The 22762-nt window shown below is 37.2% G+C and overlaps 1 protein-coding gene across 7 annotated transcripts in view; it reads left to right on the top strand.

Annotated features, from left to right (window-relative positions):
* RBPJ (recombination signal binding protein for immunoglobulin kappa J region) overlaps window positions 1–22762 on the top strand; it is a 219245-nt gene that overhangs the window by 185797 nt on the left and 10686 nt on the right. For all 7 annotated transcript variants that reach the window (XM_047856222.1, XM_047856226.1, XM_047856227.1 and 4 more), the window contains 3 exons: window positions 6954–7049; window positions 14125–14290; window positions 19397–19571. In XM_047856222.1, coding sequence (XP_047712178.1) covers window positions 6954–7049; window positions 14125–14290; window positions 19397–19571 — 437 coding nt within the window. The remainder of the gene's footprint in view (window positions 1–6953; window positions 7050–14124; window positions 14291–19396; window positions 19572–22762) is intronic.

Below are 22762 nucleotides of genomic sequence, written 5' to 3'. Positions count from 1 at the left end.
ATCAAAAATATTTTTTAAAGGAATTTTATATCTCTTTTATTGGGGTATGGGGAAATAGGGAGTTTAATTCAGAGAAGGTCCCTTAAGAAATAAATCTTCTAAACCTACCCTACTCTGTCTGTACCCTCATCTTCCAAATTAAGAAATATTAGAAAAAAAAGCCTTTTTATTTAGAGGATGATATTGTGGGTAGTGTTCAAAACACAATTATACCTCCTCAAAATTTAAATTTTTGATTAAGGATAGTTAACACTATGTACTTACTATTCAGTGTTATTATAGATCCACTTTTTTTTCCTTTTAAATAATTGCATTCTTTCAGAAATACAAATAGAATCAATTGAGTACTAACTTACAAGGGCATCCTACTCTCCTGAAATAGTCCCTGTAATGTGGCTTATGGGTACAGCAGACTGGATTCAAAAATAAAACCGAATGCCCAGACCTTATATTAATATATAGAAACAGTTGTTCTTTTATTGTGGAGGCTTCTCATTTTGTCATTTATAGCCTGGGGCCATCAGTAAAAATATTAGTTGCAATGCAATTAGGTGTCAATCTCCAGGAATGTGTGCCTATCCCTTATGTGAGAGTATGTTTGAACTCTGGAGTTATGACCGGCAACAGCACTGTAACACATACTTTTAGGAAACATAGATATTACTCAACCTAATACCCCATTGTACTAAGAGACTTTGCCCTATTGTCAACAATCAGGTTAGAACTGGAATTTTGAATATATTTGTGTTCTGGGTAACCTTCAAAGTCATGTACTCTTAACTTTCTTCCCCTTTGTGACACTGCAGACTGGTACACACTAATTCATGCATTTGCTTGAATTAATTTAGTACCAGGATTTCTTTTGTAAGGTTCTTTCTCTCCCCCCCCCCCCCCCCCCTTGGGCTTGCTGTAATTGTAATTGTTGGAACTATTTTATGTTATTTACTCTGAAAACCTGTTTTCTATCACTTGGACTATAACACTGTTGTTTTGTTTTGGATTTTTTCTGAAGCCCTATTCTCTGTTGGTCTCACTGCCACCCCTTTGTTCTCATTGTACATGTACAAACCTCAATTACTCTCCTGGTCACCCTATAGACAAACTCAGTATCTGAAGCTATTTCTTGGTTTGTTTTCGAGGTTGCTCCAGAGTAAGTAGTAACATTCTAAGATGATAGTTAATATTTAACCTCTGTATCTGTTGTCTACTTCACAGGTTATATATATTTTGTCAATATCTGTGTATTAATTTTGGGATTCCATTGCCTTTCAGTGAGCCCCTATTTTTTCTTTTTGGATCTCTTTTCTTTCTTGTCCATAGCATGCAGTTTTGAGAAGCATTTTACCAGTGCCTGCTGAGAAACTCTTAAAGCAATGTATTCTCACCTACCCTGGATTATAGCTAAAATTACTGTTTGCTATGTCCATTTATGATCCACCCTCTTTGATTTGTGACAAGAGAATCCTCCATTCTTTATTAACTTAGGTCAGATTAATGTCTCTTTTGGTTCTTTATTTGTATTCAGATGTTACTAAGTGTTTTATATTACAGAGTACATTATTCATGTTTTAACCTAATTATGGATTTTACTTTATCATAAGAACCATGGGTAGCAAACACCATATAAACTAAGTAGAAATGAGATGAATTTAGATTTATAGTAAAATAAAACTATAAAGTTGAGTATACATTGAGAGTAACGTGTGATCTTTGCTCTGTATGGTTATTAGGTAGTTAGTTTATAACTGGTAAATAATTTATATAAAAATGGTTGCAACTAATACTCACCTTAGGCCAGTCATATGTTTATAGGACATTTTGGGGGAAGAAGAAAATGAGCTGGAATAGGAAGGGTCTGCGTGGTCCTTGGGATTCGAGGAGCCAAGTTTGGATCAACCAGGCCTAGATATGTAAGAACCGAGGTGATGACTTAACCTTTGAATGTCAGCACTCCCTACTGTTACATGTTCTCAAAATCCTCAAGTCTCCGATTTTTCTCTACACGGGTAAAGCCTTAAAGAAGTAGTGAAATGGTTTATTTCCAAAATAAACTTCATAGAATACAGAAGTGATGATGACCCAATCCTTATAATATGGTGGCCTTTGTCTATTTGGGAGGGGGAACCATGAGATCATGACCTGAGCGGAAATCCTGAGTCTGACGCTTAACCAACTGAGCCACCTAGATGCCCCATCAAATAATTTTTACGTTCTAAGGAATCGTTAAATGAAATTAACAAAGAATATACTTCAGACTTGTTAGAATAATAACTATTCCAAGAAACTGGGATTTAACTTTGTCATTCTTTTTCAGAATTCACTAATACAAAGTAGTAATTCTAGTAAGATTCTTACGATACCTACATTATGCTTTCCAATGCTAAAATTTCCCTTATTCTTTTAAAAAAGACAATGGATGATTTTGCCATCTTGTTGGAATACTTTTGGCTTCTCTCTAACCCAGTGGTTTTCAACCCAGGTGACTTTGTCCTTCAACTCCCTTCACATTTACCATTATCTAGAGACGGTGTTGGTTGTCATAGTTTGAGGAAGGGTGCTACGGGCTTCAAATACGTAGATAGAAGTGTTGCTGAACACCCTACAGTGCACAGGATAGTCCCTCACAGCAAAGGATTATTTTTGCCCAGGATGTCAATAGTACTGAAATTGAAACCCCATTCTGTTGGCAAAACCCTACTCTGTCTGGATGAAAGGCACATGGGCTGCATTCTGTGGGCTTTATTATTTAATTGTGTTTCTTCAGAATATATCTTTGATTGTTGGTTATGGCTACTTAAGATGCTGGAGGAAATGATCAGGCTTTAATTACCAGAGAACATAATTTTTAATGTGTTCGATGTTCTATTAAGAAAACAGGTTTTGGGGCGCCTGGGTGGCGCAGTCGGTTGAGCGTCCGACTTCAGCCAGGTCACGATCTCGCGGTCCGTGAGTTCGAGCCCTGCGTCAGGCTCTGGGCTGATGGCTCAGAGCCTGGAGCCTGTTTCCGATTCTGTGTCTCCCTCTCTCTCTGCCCCTCCCCCGTTCATGCTCTGTCTCTCTCTGTCCCAAAAATAAATAAACGTTGAAAAAAAAAAAATTTAAAAAAAAAAAAAAGAAAACAGGTTTTTTTTTTTTCCTTTTTGAAAGAAGCTATATGGCCAATTAGTTATAAGGCAACTATTATTGATTATCTTAAGGTTCTAGTTGCTGTTTTAAGAAAGGGAAAGGATGAAAACTGGAGCTGTCATCTGCAATCACCATAAACAGCTTGAGATCTGAAATCTTTTGTCATAATCATAATTGTATACAGCTACTTCCAACATAGGCAACTAGCATGATGACCAGTGCCCAGGATGTAATAGGCTCTCAATAAATCCTGAATGGGAAGATGGGTAAATGTGCAGCTTACCTGTTGTGCCAAGTCAGGTGATACGCCTGAACATTTACCTCTAGGCCCTTTTCAAGTTTGCTCTATAGCTCCAGTGGAAGTGGTGCCATGCCTTGCCCTCCTGGCCTTCTCCTTTCTAAGAAAATAATAATAATAATAATAATAATAATAATAGCAACAACAATAATAATGGGAAGAGTTTACGGACATTTTGTAGATATCCTTTTGTGGGGCTAACTTTAAACGTGTATCTACACATATGTTTTATGGGTGAGAAAACTCAGGCTTGGTGACAAGAGTTAACATTCAGACCTGTGTGTGTGTGTGTGTGTCACAGCAAAGAGATTGCAAAGTATCTGATAGTATAATTTTGTCCTTGAGAGTTGCACTACCTAAGTTTGAATCCTGGGTATTTATCATCTTGCGGAAGTTATTTAACCTCTCCCCCATTTCTAAAATATGCCTACTAGTATGTCTCAGAGACTTTGTAGTCTGGGAAGACAAAAAATAAGATGTGGAATCTGACAAACATATGAAGTAACTGCTGACTGATACAATAGAGATATTATAATGATATAATGGTTAATGATATAATGCTTGTCATTGTATAGCTTGTCACTATAAATGCAAATATAATGTGTTAGGAGTAAGTATACTTAAAATTGCTACTTAAAATTTCTCTTTTCAAGTATATATCACTTTTTCAAGTTCAATGCTAAGAACTGGACTTCTCCGCTAGCTTTGTCAAGATACTGACTGGCCTTCTGACTTTGTTCTTGGTTTCTTACGTACCCTGAATTCTATGATCAGGCATCTGACTTAGCAACCACTCAGAAACCTTATTGTTATCCTTTCCAGACTGTACCCCTTATCCATTACCCAGCAGTTTTGAGATTATGCTTTCTGTATTCCCACCCTTGAAATGCTAGTAGGATTTGGCACGATCATTTATGGATTCCACAATTAGCTATTCCTTTGATACTGATCTTTGGTCATTTTATTGTCCATTCCTTTGAAGGTGTTGCCAATATTTATGTCTCCTTTCTTACCCATTAGACATTACAGTGGCTTCTCATTTTACAAATAATTTATAAGCCTTTCTGTTACCTGGCATTTGTTAGACTTCTTGCTAAAATTAAAATGACCTTGACCTCTGCAGCATCTCACCCTTTGATAGTTACCTCTTCAAGGTTGTCTCCTTCAATAGCATCTAATGCACAGCCTTAGTTCTCTCTCTTACTGGTTCTTCTCCATTTCCTTTTATACATTTTCTTCTTGACTCTCCTGTCACTATGCTTTCTTTCCAAGATTGCATTCACTGCTGTGGTTTTGTGTGTGAACTACACACCAGCAAACCCTATTTTTGCCCCCAGACCCCTTTCCGGAACTACAGATGAGTATTTCCAACAGCCTTTTGAATACTTAGAGCTTGGAGGTCCGGGATGCTTCAGAATTCACATTTGTCAAACAGAGTCTGTTAATATACACTTACTGCTCCCAAAACAAAAGATCTAAAAAATTATCAAGTCTTTTCCACCTCCCCTCCTACTATCTTGTTACTTCTTTTTTAGTATGTCAACCTTTTTTCAAGTTGTGTCTCAATACTTTCTAATCCTTTCCCTGTTCCACCACAAAAAATTAACTGAAACGGAAAAATAATTGTACGTTTAAAAAAACCCTTAAGATCTCCCATTGCCTTTTGTCTAGATTGAAAATCCAGATTCTATAGCACAGTGTTTTAAGAGATGGATTTTATTTTTTATTTTGTTACATTTAAATTTTTTATCCAAGTCTCTTAAATTTGTAATACTTGCTACCGCTTTTATCATCATCTAGCATAGAATAATATTTGAATTAACTTAAGCTTTCATACTTTGTATATACATTTACAAATGTCAGATTTTCAAGGCGTTTGACAAGCCTCTCACAGTTTTACTGTACCCAGTTTATCAGCTTTATTCCCTTCAGTGGCTCACTTCAGACTCAAAGAATTGTTTCAGTTCCTGGCTGCCATTAACTGCAACACATTGGGCAAGACATTCAAAGTGGTAGGAACAATACTTTTACCTTTTTGAATTGTGAGGATTAAATGAAACAGTGCATATAACGAGATTGGTTCAGGGCCTGGCACGTAGTAATCAAGAAATATTAGCTGCTGTTTTGTTATTGTGTCTGCCTGATTCCTCAGCCTGAATCTCAGTGTACCCAGATGTGCCGGATCTTTTTTGTCTTTGTGCATACTTCTCCAGACTCTGGAATGCCCTGTTCTTTCCTCCTTCCACTTCCTGTGTCTACCCCTCTTCCTTTGGAATTTAACTCTTCTAAGAAATTTTTCCTAGCATGTACAGTTAACCCTTGAACAACAACATGGATTTGAACTGCATGGATCCACTTATATGCAGATTTTTTTGATAAATGCAGTATAGTACTGTAAATGGATTTTCCTTATATGATTTTTCTTAACATTTCCTTTAACTTACTGTATTAGAAGAATACAGTGTATAATACATATGACATACAGAATATATGTTAATCAATTATGGTTATCAGGCTTCTGGTCAACAGTCGGCTATTGGGGGGGGGGGGAGTCAAAAATTGTATGCAGATTTGTGACTGTGCAGGGTGCTGGCACCCAACCCCCACGTTGTTCCAGAGTTTATAGTTCTTTATCACCCCTAACTTTACATTAACATTCCTTTAGTGGTACTTTTGTTCATACCTCTGAGTCGTGTATTTTATTACAATTTGTTTTCCAAAGTCTTGTCTTCACTCGACTTCAGTGAAGTCCCTGGTGAAGTCCCTTCAGTGATAGGGATTAATTCTCAAGCTATTGGATCCCAGTGTTAGCTGCCCTGCCTTGCATCCAACAGGTTTTCAGTCAGTAACCACAAATGCTGCCATCTGGATTATCTCATTTAATACCCACAACTGCTCTGTGTTAGGTCTGCATTATTATCTGACTGGGTGAGGTTAAATGTTTGCCCCAAGCCACTTACTTTCTAAAGTGCTGCAAGTTCTGGGGGCGCCTGGGTGGCTCAGTCAGTCAAGCATCCGACTTGGGCTCAGGTCATGAGCTCACAGCTTGCGTAGTCTTTATGTAAGGCTGTTTTTTTAAGAACATGTAATAATGACCTAATGTGAAAAAGTTATGGCTTTGTATTCATTGGAAGATACTGATTCTAATAGCTGGGGGAGTGGCGCTGGTGGTGGTGGGTAATTAGATTGTTAAGTACAAAAGTGTTGCATACCATTAATTTTACAAACAATTAAAAGGTAAATCAGGAGTGTGTATAATGATTCTAACTAGATTCATTGTATAGAAGTTGTAATTGTGATTTGAGTTACAGCATAAATTCCAAGGCAACAGTTTCTTCTTTTAAAGAATAAAATACAGAGTTGAAGATGAACAGTATTATATAATATTTAAATTTAATTCTTGGGTTGGTTTTGCTTTTTTGTTTTCATTTTTAGAAAATAAAAATACTTTTAATTTTTTTTTTATCATACAGCATAGTAATATTCTAAATTTCACCCCCGTAATAGTAATATTTATATTTTACTTTAGGGAAGCTATGCGAAATTACTTAAAGGAGCGAGGGGATCAAACAGTACTTATTCTTCATGCAAAAGTTGCACAGAAGTCATACGGAAATGAAAAAAGGTAAGGTTATTGTTTTTCTGGCGGGTGGTTAATTGTAGCTATTACATGGATTTGCAAATGATGTATTAGTATACAGGTTAGAGGTGGTTTCTTTTATTGGGTTAATTTGTAAGTACAAAATAAAATATAGGGGATTTGCCCCTACTGAAGGGGAGAAACAAAGTGAACTGTGGCATATTTAATAAAGATCATCTGGCTAAATCCCTGATGTCATAAAATAAAAGAATCCATAATTTCAGGTGGGGGGGCTACATGATGTTCCCTAAGTATTTCTGTGGTGCATTAGCTTGTTCAAAAAATAGCTTTCCTTTTGGTGGAAAATGCAGTTTTATAAACATGTGACCCCCAGAGAACTATTTTGAAAAGAGGAAGGCTAACCAAACCCTGAATTGAACCATGGAGTGATTATAAGGAAAAGAGCTCCCAATGCTCTCCACCTTGACCCTGTGTCTATTTAGATTAAGAAAAACTAGTAAAATTGAGTTGGCAAGTTTGTACTCAGCATGTGGGCACTACAGAAATAACCTAGTGATCAGGTTAGCAGAATTAAATTATAACAAAAATGATCTTCATATTTAGCATCTGTTGCAGTATCTTATAAATTTCGGCATCTTGGGTGTATAATTACGGACTTATTGTTGCTTTTCATCTGGTTGCTGGAGTTTTCTTGTCTTTGGGATTTTTTTGGATTGGCAAGAAAGGCACCAAATTGGTGTGAGAGAAGGAATGAAAACTTAGGTTTGGACGTTAGGTTGAAGGGGATGACTGATATTTTAGAGTGGGTGAGGTAAAGGTAAACCTTAGCATATGCATCAGAGAAGGGAATTATTAAGGTCCTCTAAATCTGAGCCAAGACGAAGGTGAAGCTATTTAACTGATAACTTTATCCTCAAATAGGATGAACAAATGCAAGTAATATTTAGGACTCATACTGCCAAAGTGTTCTTTTTTTATCGTTATTCAGATTTACTACATTTCCGATTATTTTATCTTAATTGACTAATAAAATGTAATCATATGATTTAGAATTAAATATGGGAAGAAGTTGGTATCTTCAGTTTGGGACATAGAAACCAAGTCAGTATAGTGGAACCCTCTTTTTTTAATGAAGTTGATACTGGATATTCTTTATACAAGTGAAATTGAGTGTATGTGCAGAGCATCGTCTGTTTTTTTGTTTTTGTTTTTGTTTTCCTAAGCAAAACAGAGCAAGTTAACACCCTCCACGCTTGTAAGTCAAAAGAAGGCCAGGCTTGCACCTCATCGTGAATCTGAAGAGGAAACACTTTCCTTTTATTCAGCTCCAATTATGGACAAGAGTATAACTGCCTTACAGATATTTTAAAATTTTAATCCTCAGGATAATCTTGTTAATCAGTATGCTATACTCCCCATTCTATGAGTGAGAAAACTAAAGATCAGAGACTTTAGATATGCCCAGGTTCATCTTAGTTTAGGAATTGATGGAGCCAGGATTGGAACCCTGGAACTATAACTCCCAAATTTCGTATCCTCTCATCACCCTAATGTTCATAGCTTTCCATTTTGTGTTTGAGTGTTGCTCGCATGCACAGTAGGGCTTAAGATAGATGGAGGAGGTAAAGATGCCTATAGAACGTCAACTGTGAACTTTGCCTAGGATTGCCCCTTCACCATTAGCGAAGCTGGGCTGGATCTGATGGAAGTAGGAATAGACGTGTTTATTGCAGCGATGCTGTTCTCTCTCTGGATTTTTGAAGGTGCATTTTGGTACAACTGGATTCATTCATTAATTCATTTATTCTTTATTTTGGTTAGGGAATTAGGTGCCATGTACTTTGCAAAACGATCTTTAAAGTCACTGTGTCTTTTAAGACCAGATAACTGCGGCCATGAGGGGAAAGCAGAAAGGAGTCCAAATAAGGTTCCTGTTTGTTAGTCACTATCAAAAATAAGTGAATACAAAATGATAGTGGCTTCTCAGGTTGGTGATTTAAAGGTTACCCTGTGTGTGGTTGCCTTCATCTTCAGCTCTTCTCTGTTTGGGTATGGCCTGGCCAGGCTAAAACACCAGGTAAAGGAAAGCCTCAAGAATCTAAGCTTCTAGCCTCCAAAGAATGAAGAAGAAAAAATGACGAAAAAGCCCGAGTCCTGTATTTTTCTTTCCTGTATTTTTTACATATTTGTATTATTACATTTTCAGAGTAGACATGTATTAGTACTAGCTTTACAACAAAGGTGGAAACCTATTAAAATTACCTGATTTTTAAAAAGGATTATTAGTAGTAAGGGACTGCTCGTGTAGTGCAGCCTCCTGGACGACTGGCAAGCCAGTCTGGCCCCTTATGCATTGGTGGAGAGTAGAGTGGAAAGGGTAAAAGATCTGTCTTCTTTCTTGTTGATACAGATTCAGGCCTTTCTGAGAAGCTGCCAAGGCCTAAGGCGTGAGGTCACCTGGGGACATGACCACAGTCTTCTTGGCACTTAAATAACTATAGCAAATGATGCTAGAAATATTTGGTCAGGAAAATTTATCCTAAAATTTTGAGTTGTTCTTGGTATTAGAACTTTGTACCTAATAACATTTTTTTTTTTTTTTTTTTTTTTTTGGACATCTGGTATCCCACTGATGTTAATGATTAGTTTTACTTTTTCATTAAAGAAGATTATTCCAGGTTGAAAAATAAGCTTTTAAAAGGATTGTTTTGTTTAGAGGAAAATTTTCATTAAAGATAGGGAAATTACTTTTGACGTGTTAGTATTCCTTCAACTTCGTGTCAAGGGAAGTCATTAAACAGTACTGAAGGTGATAATGATGTTGTTGAGACAACAGTAAAGCCATTTAGACAATTAGATGATGCTTCTGAAGTCATACTGAGAATGTGTGTTAATAGAGGTAACTGAGGTGTGCAAAAAGTTTCTATTTGGTGCTTTTGGATTGGATAATCCTCAAAGGATCATGATTCTGCAAAGGTAGTCAGATAAGGTAAATGATGCGTTTGGAGTTGGTCTAACCTAACCTATTTTATATATTGGGCTGAATAAAAAGTCTTCTTTGAATCTGTAAGGTATTTTCCAGACCTCATCTCAGGGTTTGAGGAAAAAGTTGTTGAATCATCCTCTGAAAATAAAGACTAATTGTTTGAACTAGGAAATGAGTAAAATTGTAAATGTGTGTATATTGCCACCAAGTGGCAGAAAAAAAGCATTGTTTGTCATAGTTGCTAGATATAGCCATGGGAAATATTAGAAAATAAAGGCACATTGTTTCATTGCATATTCTTTTACGGCAGCTGTTAAACTGTGAGCTGGCCACTTGTTGGTCAGACTTTTCACTGAGTATTTGGTACATATTGGCCAACTGTCCAAATTTAAAAATCACTGATTGCACATGGCATTATAAGGTGTATTTTAATTTTTCTTCTGCTAATTAGGTAGCCTTTTTTAAATCCTCACTCGCTTTAATTTCCTTTTTTTTAATCTGCTCTTTTTCGTATGTATGCTTATCTTCTATTTGATTATGCTGCTACTGAAGTCTGTGGAAATGCAAACCTGATTCATTAACTATTTCTTAGGGAGTGCCAGTATTGGGATCTTTAAGATATGATTTAATCAGCACATTGTACAGAAATAGTCTCAATGGTTAGATTGTATGGGATTTGCTGTTTTCTTGCATCACAACTTCTTTGAAGTGTTGTAGAGTTGACTAAAAAACAAGGCTAGTTCTGAGGCATTTGTGAAGATTCGTCTTCATTTTTCTTATTACATGATTTGGAAAGCACTTTCAGTATAGAGTCTTGGTCCGTGTTTTAAGTGATAAAGAATTGCTTGCCAACCTAATTTTATACCTTGTTTCATGCCATTTTATCCCAGTACTCTTGAGAAAACGAGCACTACCCAATCTTGTACAGTTTTAGTCTTCTTTATAGTTTTTCAGATGTGAAATAAAAGTGTCTTTTATGAAAACTTGTTGAAATTTGACTCCCGCATCTGGTATACTCCACTAAAGCATGGCTCTTTGAATTTTATAGCCAGTATACCAGCTTATTAAGGAATCTTAATACCAGTGTTCAATAAAAAACGCTCATGGGAGACAAGTGTCCAAAATTGATGCCTTCTCAACCTCCCAGTAGTATGCCAGCTAGGTATTTGAGTCTGTGCCACGGTAAGCATTGGGTGGCTCCCAGCATTAGAGGCCAGAAAGATCCTGGGGGTAGACTTGAATTGAGCCAACTCCAGAACTAGCCCGGCTAATCCAGGCATCCCTCCAAACTTGGAGTGACCTGGAGCTGAGCCCACTACCTCGGCTGTGACCTCTGTGTCCATGGTCACAGTGAGAGTATGCAGGCATGAAAGCTGCTCTGCTTCCTTTTTACTGGTTTAAATAAATCTGAAAAGCCTCCGGGGCTTCCCTCCTTACTCAGCTTGACCCCTAGGTCCTGCTTGGTCCACTTCCCTATTATCTAGGCTTCATCTGTTCTCAACTCCAGCCACACTGGAGTGGTCTGTGTTTGTTTTGACACAGACCATTTTGGTCCTTCCTACTTGCTTTTCCCTCAGCCACCCATGGCTTTAGGTTGTGACTCAACATCACCTTTTAAAGGAAGCTTTCTCTGGCCACCCTGGTCTTATATAAGCCATTTTACTCATTTATGAGTAAAATGTTTTCTAAACTTTATGAGTAAAGTGGTTTTTTGTTTTTTTGTTTTGTTTCTTTTTTTTAAAATTAGCTGTCTCTCCTATTAGAGTTCGTGAATTCCATCAGGACAGGAATATTTGCCTTTTTTTTTTTTTTTAACTACTATATTCCTAATGCCTGCGACACTACACTAGGGGTTCAGACTAGGGGTATGATAATTTAATGAATTGATGAATATTAAATACACCTAGCTCACTTCTTATAAATTAAAGTAGTTTTTAGTTAGAATTGAGCAAAAAGTAGGTGTTATACAAGTTTGATTCAATTCAGTAAATATTGTAGTTGGATGCTGGGGGCTGGGGGGGGAAGCAAACAAGAAGTAGATACTAACTACCTTTAGGAAGAGCTGAGGCCAAATCCAGCCTGGTGTTGTCACTGTGTCACATACATATGCACAAATAGGTATGTGGGCACATTTTTTTTTTTTTTGTCTGCTATTGTTGGCCTCCAGGGTGTTAAAAGCATAAATATTTGCTAACTTTGAAAGTTAGAAATGCCATATAAAGTTTGGCTTCAAACGTTTGTGGAACAATTGGAGGATGTAACCAACACTAGGCCCACATGGCCGTAGTTCAGCAAAGTGATCGAGTGGGTGTGTAGCCACAGGCTCGCTTATTCTCTGTTGTGCCATATCATCGGAGTCACAAACCAGTGGCTGATTGTCATTGCATTTAAGCCCTTCTTTCTCTTACAGTGGGCTTACAAGAGTTAAGAAGAATGCTCCTTTACTCATAACTGTGTAAAAAGCAAGAATTACCATGAGGGCTGTGTGTTTCAAGAAAGAAGAGGGAACCTACTTCCTTGAATAATTAAAGGATATTCTTCCTTATTTATTGTGCACCTGGTTCACCCACTAAATTACTTACCTGGTGACTCTTTGAGTTTACTTAGCTACTATTTGTGGTAGATATTTGAGTTTTCAGGTCCCTTGATGAGACATGGTGTCACTATTGAGCAAAAGGAAATTACCCTGTATATAAGGACTGGATTGATGGTCTGAATTATAAAATGTGGGGCTTGAACTAGGCTTTGAAACTGATATTTTTTAATTGTCAAGGAGAAGATAGCAGTTGACTCTTGCAGTGCACGGGTTTGATCTGCATGAGTCTACTTATGTTCAGATTTTTTTTCAGTTAATACAGTATAGTATTATAAATGTATTTTTTCTTATGATTTTCTTAGTAATATTTTCCTTAGCTTACTTTCTTGTAAGAATATAGTATGTAATACATATAACATACAAAATATGTGTTGACTGTTTATGTTAATGATAAGGATTCCTGGTCAACAATAGGCTATTAGTTAAGTTTGGGAGAGTCAAATTTAGACATGGATTTTTGACTGCACAGGGATTTGGCACCCTTCACCCCCACATTGTTCAAAGGTCAACTGTATAAGGAAGTTATTCTAGGTGGGAAGAATTTTTGAGGGCAGGTTTTTGGCAACTAGCAAGACAAATCTGTTGGTGATCTGTGAGTTGAAAGGGTGCAGTGGATTGTTCTTTCAGACATCCACTTGTCCGGGGTGTCATATACATAAAACACAGAAATCCGCTTACCCATTTGCTTTTAATTCTTCTACTTTGGTTAATATTTTGAAAGTTTCTCCTTTGGATATTGCTCTAATTCTATTTTCCAGGTTAATTACCAAATAAATTCAGTGTAATAGCCATAGCAATAATGTCATTAATTAATATATCATTTTGAGTAGATCTTAATAACTGCAGATTCTGCGATGGCATATTATTTTTTGTAACCTGTTAAACATCATTGGATTTACTGAACTCCAATAGTTCAGAACTCTGAGCTGTGTGAAAATTTAAAGGGAGACTCCATCCTCTAAAAAGTATCTATCTAGGAGTGCTTGGATGGCTCAGTTGGTTGAAGGTCCAACTTTGGCTCAGGTCATGATCTCACGGTTCATGAGTTCGAGCCCTATGTCAGGCTCGGTGCTGACAGCTCAGAGCCTGCAGCCTGCTTCAGATTCTGTGTCTCCCTCTCTCTGTCTCTGCCCCTCCCCCCCCCCCCCCCCCGTCTCTCTCTCTCTCTCTCTCTCTCTCTCTCGCTCTCTCGCTCTCTCTTTCAAAAATAAATGAACATTAAAAAACTAATAAAAATAAAAAGTATCTAATCTTATTGAATGCATAATTCCAATATAGATGAATCTTCCCCAAACAAATGTAGTCTTTGTGGAAGCCTTGATTTCTGTGCTACGGACATGATTAAATTGGCATGACAAAAGGCTTCACCAAAATAGTTCATTAGGAGATGACTTAGTATAGTTCAGTATAATTTTATATTCATATGTTCAAAGAAAGGTAATGCTTTCTTGAATCTAATTGCATTGTTTCGTTTTGTATTTGTGTGTATGTGTGTGTGTGTTTCTACCATTGTTTAGGTTTTTTTGCCCTCCTCCTTGTGTGTATCTTATGGGCAGTGGATGGAAGAAAAAAAAAGAACAAATGGAACGTGATGGTTGTTCTGAACAAGAGTCTCAACCATGTGCATTTATTGGAATAGGAAATAGTGACCAAGAAATGCAGCAGCTGAACTTGGAAGGAAAGGTAAATTAAACTCTGTTGGTTCTCCTAAAAGGGCACCCTGGTACCCTATTAGCATGCAGTTTCCTTATTTATTTTTGTGGTGATGATTTTTTTTTCTTTTATGGCTTTTGGTAGCAGTTTTCTGAACACACCCTCCCCGGTCCATCCCTCAGGGAGAAACTTCTTAAATAGTTGCAGTCTAGTCACAAGCTGTTGACATCTAAAGGTGGCTTGTTAGCAGTTTTAACAGTCTGAATCAGATTGCCATTGGAAGCCAGTAATAAACTTAAGAGGCTAATCCCTCATGTGTCTGACAGGGGGGCATGATACTCAAGTAACAGTGAACGCGTATAGCTCAGTAATGTTTTACGTTGTCTCTTAATCTTAGTCTTAATCTTAGTCTTACACTAGAAACAAAGTGACACAGATAAATTCTTAGAAGGATTTACCTGGGCTATAAAGATCTTAAGTGTTTTACGTAGCTTCTCTGTGAAGCAAAACTATGCTATAGACAAAAACAGCCACAATTATCTTCACTCAAACTTTTAGGGATTTTCTGTGATTAATTTGCTAGGGAATGAAATTTAAGTATTAGTTTTGCTAATTGTGTTTTATGAAATTATGAAGCAGTCATTTCACTTTATACCTTTAGTATTCAAAAATAGTTCTTAATGACTTAGCATTTAACTATTATTTTATTTTCCCTTGATATTAAAATCTGGAAAATGGTTAGTTCTCAACAACCACATGAATATCCTTTGAAATAGCGTATGAAAAGCTGTTTCCTCATTCAGTAAGTCTTCACTGAATATCTTCGTGTTTGCTGTGTTGTAGCTGGCAGTACAGATGGGGGCTGCAGAGTGACATTGAAGGTGATGAGCTAGGAGATTTGTACATTTCGATTCAGTTTTAGCCATTTTATAGCTAATACGGAGCATGAGCACTAAGAAGCCTTAATATCAACCTTCTTCAGATATTTTTATGAATGACATTTGTTTCCTTAAAATGTTTATTGGTAAGACTTATCAACTATGTATTTTTAATTAAGTTTGCAATAAAACTTATTATAATAAAAGTGGTTTCATCTTAAAAGAAAATACAGCAGCAAGAAATATTTCTAAATTATGACCCTACAACTGGAGTAAAGGATGTATTTAAGTGATAGGGTGATCTGATGGGCCTTAGCTGTGTCTCCTCTATTTTCCTGTTACGTAGAAAGTCTCAGAGTTATAGGTCTCCAAGGTGTACATTTAGATACTTGGTACTATGAAATGAGTACTTAAATAGGTAGTGAGAAGCCAGGGATTGTAGCTACCAGGGTATATAATTGTTAACTGAATTTCTTTGCCTACTTTAACCAATTCCAGCTTCCAGCATTTTAAGGGAAGTAATACCAAACAGACAGCATCCTCACTTGCCTGTATCAGCATCGTGGCTTAGTATACCTTTCTTCAACTTATACCATTATATTCTTTCCCTAAGCCCTAAAGATTCACAGAAGAAGAAAAGAATACCTGAAAGCTTGAGCATTAACTAGTATTTAAAACATCTAATGGGTTATATTTAAAACATATAATGTCTGTAAGCCAAAGCTATTAATATTAGTTTTCATGAAAAATGCTATCAGAGAAGTCTTACTTACTTTATATAAAGGAAGACTTGTCGGGAGTCAGCAGAAGGCATTCCAGGTGGAACAGGAACATCATATGTGCTTGGAGCCTAAAGGCGTGTGTAATATATTTGAGCCTAGGAAGGCAAAGATGTCCTGAGTAGTGACATGCTGAACCTCAGAAAAGGGACCCTTTGCTCCCACCTGTCTCTCTTAACCTCCATTCACTTAAGGTAACACTGTTTTCTTTTAGTAGCCTCCTCATTGAATGGTGCAATTTAGTCATTATCGGAAAAGAAAGGCTATTTATTTTGCACTATTGGGTACTTATACTTAATATTCATTACAATAAAGTTCTAATTTATGTGGCACTTCATATGGTCATGACATTTGACTCTATGTTGATAATATTTTGGATCTGAGATTTCACTTAATGATGTTTTTATTTGTTAAATACTCATTTTTCCTCAATTTTACATCTTACATAGTTGGAACTAGGTAAGCTATACAACATGAATTGATTCCCTACTTAGCCCACTTGTGTTTTTCTTACACTTAAAAGTTACATCCCCTACACCTCACTTGCTAGCACTTTTTCATTTCTATAATTCAGATTCTATGATGTGGACATTTCTACAGTACTTTTGCAGTGTTGTATTTGGTATTGCTTTCTCATTTGGGGGCACATTTTTTACTATGGCCTGAAGATCTTCAAGTTCTTAAGGTAAATTGTTCATTATTGATAGAAAGGTTTATTATATGCCATTTTCTATTCTAGAATTTTGTTAGCTAATCTAGCGTTTTGGTATGCCGAATGTAACTTTAAATTTTATTTATTTTCTATTTTCTTAAAGCAATAGTACTTTTTCTGAGTGGTAACTTTTTCCTTTTTTTTTTTTTTTTTTTACATTTATTCATTTTTAAGAGACAGAGACAGAACGCGAGTGGGGAAGGAACAGAGAGAGAGGGAGACACAGAATCTGAAGCAGGCTCCAGGCTCTGAGCTGTCAGCATAGAACCCGATACAGGGCTTGAACCCATGAACCGCAAGATCATGACCCGAGTATGAAGTTGGATGCTCAACCGACTGAGCCACCTAGGCACACCCCCCCCCCCTTTTTTTTTTAAATGGAATTTGAGTTTGTAGTCAGTGGTCTTAGTTTTTTAAAAAATAATAATTCTAATAAAGTTATCCCAGGGGCATCTGGGGGGCTCAGTTGCTTAAACGTCTGACTCCACCTCACCTCAGCTTGATCTCAGGGTCATGAGTTCAAGCCCCATGTTGGGCTCCGTGCTGGGCGTGAAGACTACTTAAAAAAAAAAAAAAAGTTGTCCTAGCCATGATTATTTTCTTGTGGATTCAGACTACTCACTTGTATAAAAATAGGGATACATTTTCCTTTTTTTCCCAGAGATATGTGTTTGCTTTTTCCAGACAAAAACTTTGTGTGAAAGGCTTCTGCCTATGAGAATTTGTATTTGTCTTTTAGATACACATTTCGTTTTGTTCCTTGTAACCGTCTGCGTTAGTATATCGATACCCATTTTCCTAGACTTTATGGTGCAGAACAGTTCCATCAGTTTAGGCTTAATTTGACCTTCAGTGCTTTTTGATGTATGGAAGACCTGTCACTCCCACCATAGCATCTCTGAGCTTGGAGATCCTTGGGTAGAAGGAGTTGTGTGAGTACGAAGAACTGTTGTTTTTATTTTTCTTATTACTGTTATTAGCTTTATCTTAATTTTATCTTCTGTCGAACAAAGCTTCTCAAAGCTTTTACCACATTTTTGAATTTGTGAAGACCTAATGAAGTGTAAAATACTCACAGTGGCACCTACATCGTCTTACATAACTTTGCTATGAGAAATGAAATAAACCCTGGCATTATTTTTGTTGTGCTAAAATTACACGTGATTAAAATTTAAAAAGTTAAAAACTTAGAGTACATTAGCTGTTTCCTAAACGAGTGGCATTTTTCCTGATTTTTAAAAGAAACACACAACAGAGGTAGTCAAGGAAACTTGTGTAGCCTAATTACAAGGTAGAGAATTGATCTTCTAAAAAATATAATTTAGATATTTTAAATACTTAAGCTGTGTTTGAGCATTATTTACCCAATCTGGAAAAGGAGATCAATAATTTAGGGGCACCTGGGTGGCTCCGTCGGTTAAGTGTCCGACTTCGGCTCGGGTCATGATCTCGCGGTCTGTGGGTTCGAGCCCTGCGTCAGGCTCTGTGCTGACAGCTCAAAGCCTGAAGCCTGCTTTGGATTTTGTGTCTCCCTCTCTTTCTGCCCCTCCCCTGCTCACACTCTGTGTTTCTCTCTCTCAAAAATAAATGAACATTTAAAAAAAATAATATAGTTCCTTCCCTAATTCATAGGGATCAGGGGAATAGGAATGATAATAGAATTGTCATATATTTGAGATAGTTGCTGCTACTTTGTGAGTGCTGTAACTCTTGAATGCTATCTTTTCAGGTACCAGAATTTATTTTCTGGTAGACTGGCATTATACCTTGCTATGTTTATCTTCTCTATTACCTTTCAATCCAGTTGCATTTTTTTTTTTTTTAAGTAAGCACAACCCCCAATGTAGGACTTGAACTCACAACCCTGAGATCAAGAATCATATGCTCCATTGATTAAGCCAAACGGGGGCCCCTCAATCAGTTCTTTTGATGATATAATATGAATTATCCCATTTGGCAAAGTTTACCATTTTTTATGAAGAGTTCTTTAAAGTATACTCCTAACCTTTTCTGGCATAAAATACTTTATAATTCTTCAGTTACTCTAACTTTGTTTTTATCAGACTTATAGGTGGTTCTGTAGTGTTCATCCATGTAAAGAAAAACTGTGCACTGTTTTGAAAAGGATCACTGCTAAAAATCTTATACAGATTCAGTTGAATTCTGATAGCTTTATTTATTTTGTTTCGTTGCAGAAATACAGTCATGGGCTTTTTTTGAACTGTAAAATTCTGTGTTTGTTTTTTTTTTTTTTAATGTCTATTTGTTTATTTCTGAGAAGGAGAGAAAGAGAGAGCAGAAGTAGGGGAGGGGCAGAGAGGGAGAGAGAGGGAGAGAGAGAACCCCAAGCAGGATTCTGTCAGCACAGAGCCTGATGCAGGGCTCGAACTCATTAACCTTGAGATCAGGACCTGAGTCAGGATCAAGGGTCACACATTTAACTAACTGAGCTACCAGGTGCCCCGTTAAGTTCTATTTTTAAAAAATTACTGTTACAGCATTTATAATTCTTTTATGTTGGTATAGAGCTATATAAAATAAGAAAAAACTGTGTTTTAAAATGGATAAAATGGATCGTAATGTAGTATTTCATAGACTTGATAAGACTGTCCTTTGTCTTCCAGGATCAATGTCAGTAATTGTTACAATTGGTTTTTTCAGCTATTCATCTAATTCGTTCATCGAAAACCTAGCCATGGCTGTACTGAGTTGTAAGTACATAACCAGCAAACTTTTGGTGCTATTGAAACTTCCCTTTTTTTCACAGAACTATTGCACAGCCAAAACTTTGTACATATCTGATTCAGACAAGAGAAAGCACTTCATGTTGTCTGTAAAGATGTTCTATGGCAACAGCGATGATATTGGTGTGTTCCTCAGCAAGCGGATAAAGGTCATCTCCAAACCTTCCAAAAAGAAGCAGTCATTGAAGAATGCTGACTGTACGTATCCTTGAGTTTTCTTGTTTGTCACCAATTCCCCTGATGGATTAATAAGACAAATTCAACTATTTTTTTAACTGAAAATTGCTTTTTGATAGCAAATTCATTTGTTAGTAATGGTTTTGTGGCCTTCCACTTAATCTGAAACTGTCACATGTATTATTGCCATTTTATGGTCATCTTTTTTTTTTTTTTTTTTAAATTGAAATCGACAATGCCTGGTCTACGGAGATGGTTCCCAGCCAGAGTTGCTTCTGCAGTGTTCCCCAGAGGCATATGGGAAGTGGGAATTTATTCCTTGTGCTGTCAGTGACCACAGGGAGTGCTGATGGCATTGGGTGCATCAGACAGTGACGCTAAAAGTCCTCGTTCTCATTCCACAGAGAATTGATCCCCCAAGAACATCAAAAGCTCCTCTTTGAGAAGCACTGTTATCAAATGGGCTGTGGAAGTCCTTCCTGAAAACCTAAACAAAATTTTTAACACAGTTGCTCTGGCAAAGACTGCTGCCTCATGAGCAGATTTTTAGACTACCAAATACCAAAGATAAACGCTGTCTGACTGAGTTACGCATTGCAACCCCTGCACCCAATTTTCTTTTTCTTTTTTTTTAACTCTTTATTATGAAAATTTTCAAACTTCCCTAAAAGGGAGAGACTTGTGTAAGGTGACCATCCCCCTGGCCTCAACAGGTTTTGCCAGTTCTGTTTCATTTCTTCCATGGTCCTTCCTCCTCTGACTTCTGGAATATTTTAATGGAAATCTCAGATGACCTGTTCTTTCAACCATCATTTCTGGAGTAGTGGTGCCTAAAAGTATTGACAGTAGTGCTTTAATGCCATCTAAAAACCAATCCGTGTGCAGACTTATTACATGGTCTCTGAAGTGTTATTTTACAGTTGTGTGTGTGTGTGTGTTTCTTAGCAGTTGGCCTGTTCAAACTTGGATCCAAATAAGGCCCATACATTTTAACGTATAATAGTGTGTTCTCTCCCCCTCCAATCTTTCCATGTCATTTGCTGAAGAAACTGGGTAATTTTTCCTTTGGAATTTCCATGTTCTGGATCTGGCTGATTACTTGTGCCTCTGTCTCTCATATTTTCCATAAACTGGTGGTTAGACCTAAAGACGTATTTTAGAATTAGCTGGTCCTCTATATGTTTGTTTCCTTCTAATCAGAAGTCAGAGATGATGCCTGAGATGATACCCAGGTCTTGTCCTGTTAAGATTGTTTATAGTAAGTTGTGCTGTTGCTAGCCTAATCCATTGGTACAGAGTTCTTCAGCAACCATTAGCCACTGACAATGGCTGCTTAAATCTAGTGTTCTATGAACGGCTTTTTCGTATTCTTTTACTTAGAACTTGTTAGCATTTTGTTTCAAATAATAGTCTGCAGAGAAGGCAGGATAGACACTTGCTTACTAATTTGCAGAATAGCAGTAGTATTTTTTGAAAGTGCTCAAGGTTTTAGGAGTTTTGTTTAGTTTGCTTGTTTTTATTTTGTTTAATTATGAACTTATTCGGTTTTTATATATTGGTTGGTTTTAGTTCCCTCAGTCATTATTATTATAACCATTTATATTATGGAAATTTTCAAACATAGTAAAGTAGACAGAGTTGCATAATTATACGAAAGCTCTGTGTCCAGCCTCTAATTTCAAGACTGATCTTAACTGCAGGCCAGTCTTATTTCATCTATACCTGTATCACACCCCCACTTTCCTCTGCCCTCATTTTAGTTCAATGCAAATATAAGACCTCTCATCTGTAAACATGTATCTCTGAAAGATTGAGGCTCTTGCGTTTTTATTATAATGAAAATACGATGATCACATAAAAACAAATATGTTATAAAACAACTATAAAAAGAAATAATTTCTTCATATTATCAAATGTCTAATTAAACAGATTTAAAATTACCTAAAATGCCATTTTGTTAGTACTTTGGTTGAATCAGAATTCAAATTTTGAATCCCCATCAGATATTTATACTATATATTATATTGACATGTCCTTGAGTATTTTTTAAAGTAAACATGTCTACTACTTACTTATTTTCTTTTTTATTTTATTTAGTTTTTAGAGAAAGAGAGAGTGAGTGGGGCAGAGGGAGGGAGTGGGGGCGACAGAAAATAGGCTGGCTTCTTGCTCAGCAGGGAGCCTGATGCCTGCAGGGCTCTGTCCCTTGACCCTGGGATCATGACCTGAGCTGAAATCAAGAGTCGGATGCTCAGCCAACTGAGCCACCCAGGCACCCCACCTTGAGTACTTTTTATCTTTGGATTCCCTCTTCATGGCTCTCTCTCCTTGCAATGTATTTATTGAAGAGACTGAGTCATTTGGCCCTGAGAGATTACCACATACTGGATTTTGCTAATTTCATTTCCTTGGTGTAGTTTAATGTATCTTATAAACTGATAGTGTCAAAGAGAACACAGTAGATAGAGCCAGACACTAGTTAAAGGTGGTAAAGACAGATTGTATTCAGTACTGTCACAGAAGGGAGAAGAGACTTCATTCAGTGTGGAGCTGAGCTCAATGAATTGTTAGTCCAGGAACAGAGTGAGGGGAGGGGCAGTGGATAGAACATTACCAAGAGGAAACATTAAGGGTACAGGGGCTCTAGAGGAGCCAGCTTAAAAGGATTTTTGCTAAAGGCTGGCCTCTCTCTGGTGATCAGATACTCAGGGTGGCGCATGAGGAACTTAATCAGATGTCAAGGGTGAGAGAAAGACTTAGGGAATCTTGCAGTAACTGGGCTGGGAAGGCCAAGAGGGAAGAGGAGCCTGTCTTTAAAGTATGGGCAAGGAGAGGGGCGCCTGGGTGGCTCAGTCGGTTGGGGGTCCAACTTCAGCTCAGGTCATGATCTTGCAGTTCGTGAGTTCGAGCCCCGCGTAGGGCTCTGCTGACAGCTCAGAGCTTGGAGTCTGCTTTGGATTCTGTGTCTCCCTTTCTCTGCCCCTCCCCCGCTCATGTTCCCCCTCCCTCCCTCTCTCTTTCTCTCTCTCAAAAATAAATAAACATTAAAAAAATTTTAAGTTTGGTCAAGGAGAGCATCTTTGTAGCCCATTTAGATGCTTGCTCAGATTTAAATTTGTTCTTTGGTTTTTGTTGTTGTTGCTAGAGGACAAGGCTTACTTCATAATGGGAGTTGGGTGTTCTTGCTAATGTCATGGATTCACACTATCTCC

This window comes from Prionailurus viverrinus, chromosome B1 (assembly GCF_022837055.1).
Source record: "Prionailurus viverrinus isolate Anna chromosome B1, UM_Priviv_1.0, whole genome shotgun sequence".
NCBI lineage: Eukaryota > Metazoa > Chordata > Mammalia > Carnivora > Felidae > Prionailurus > Prionailurus viverrinus.
Note: the sequence above shows the minus strand (reverse complement) of the source record. Positions and strands in the feature narration are given on the sequence as shown.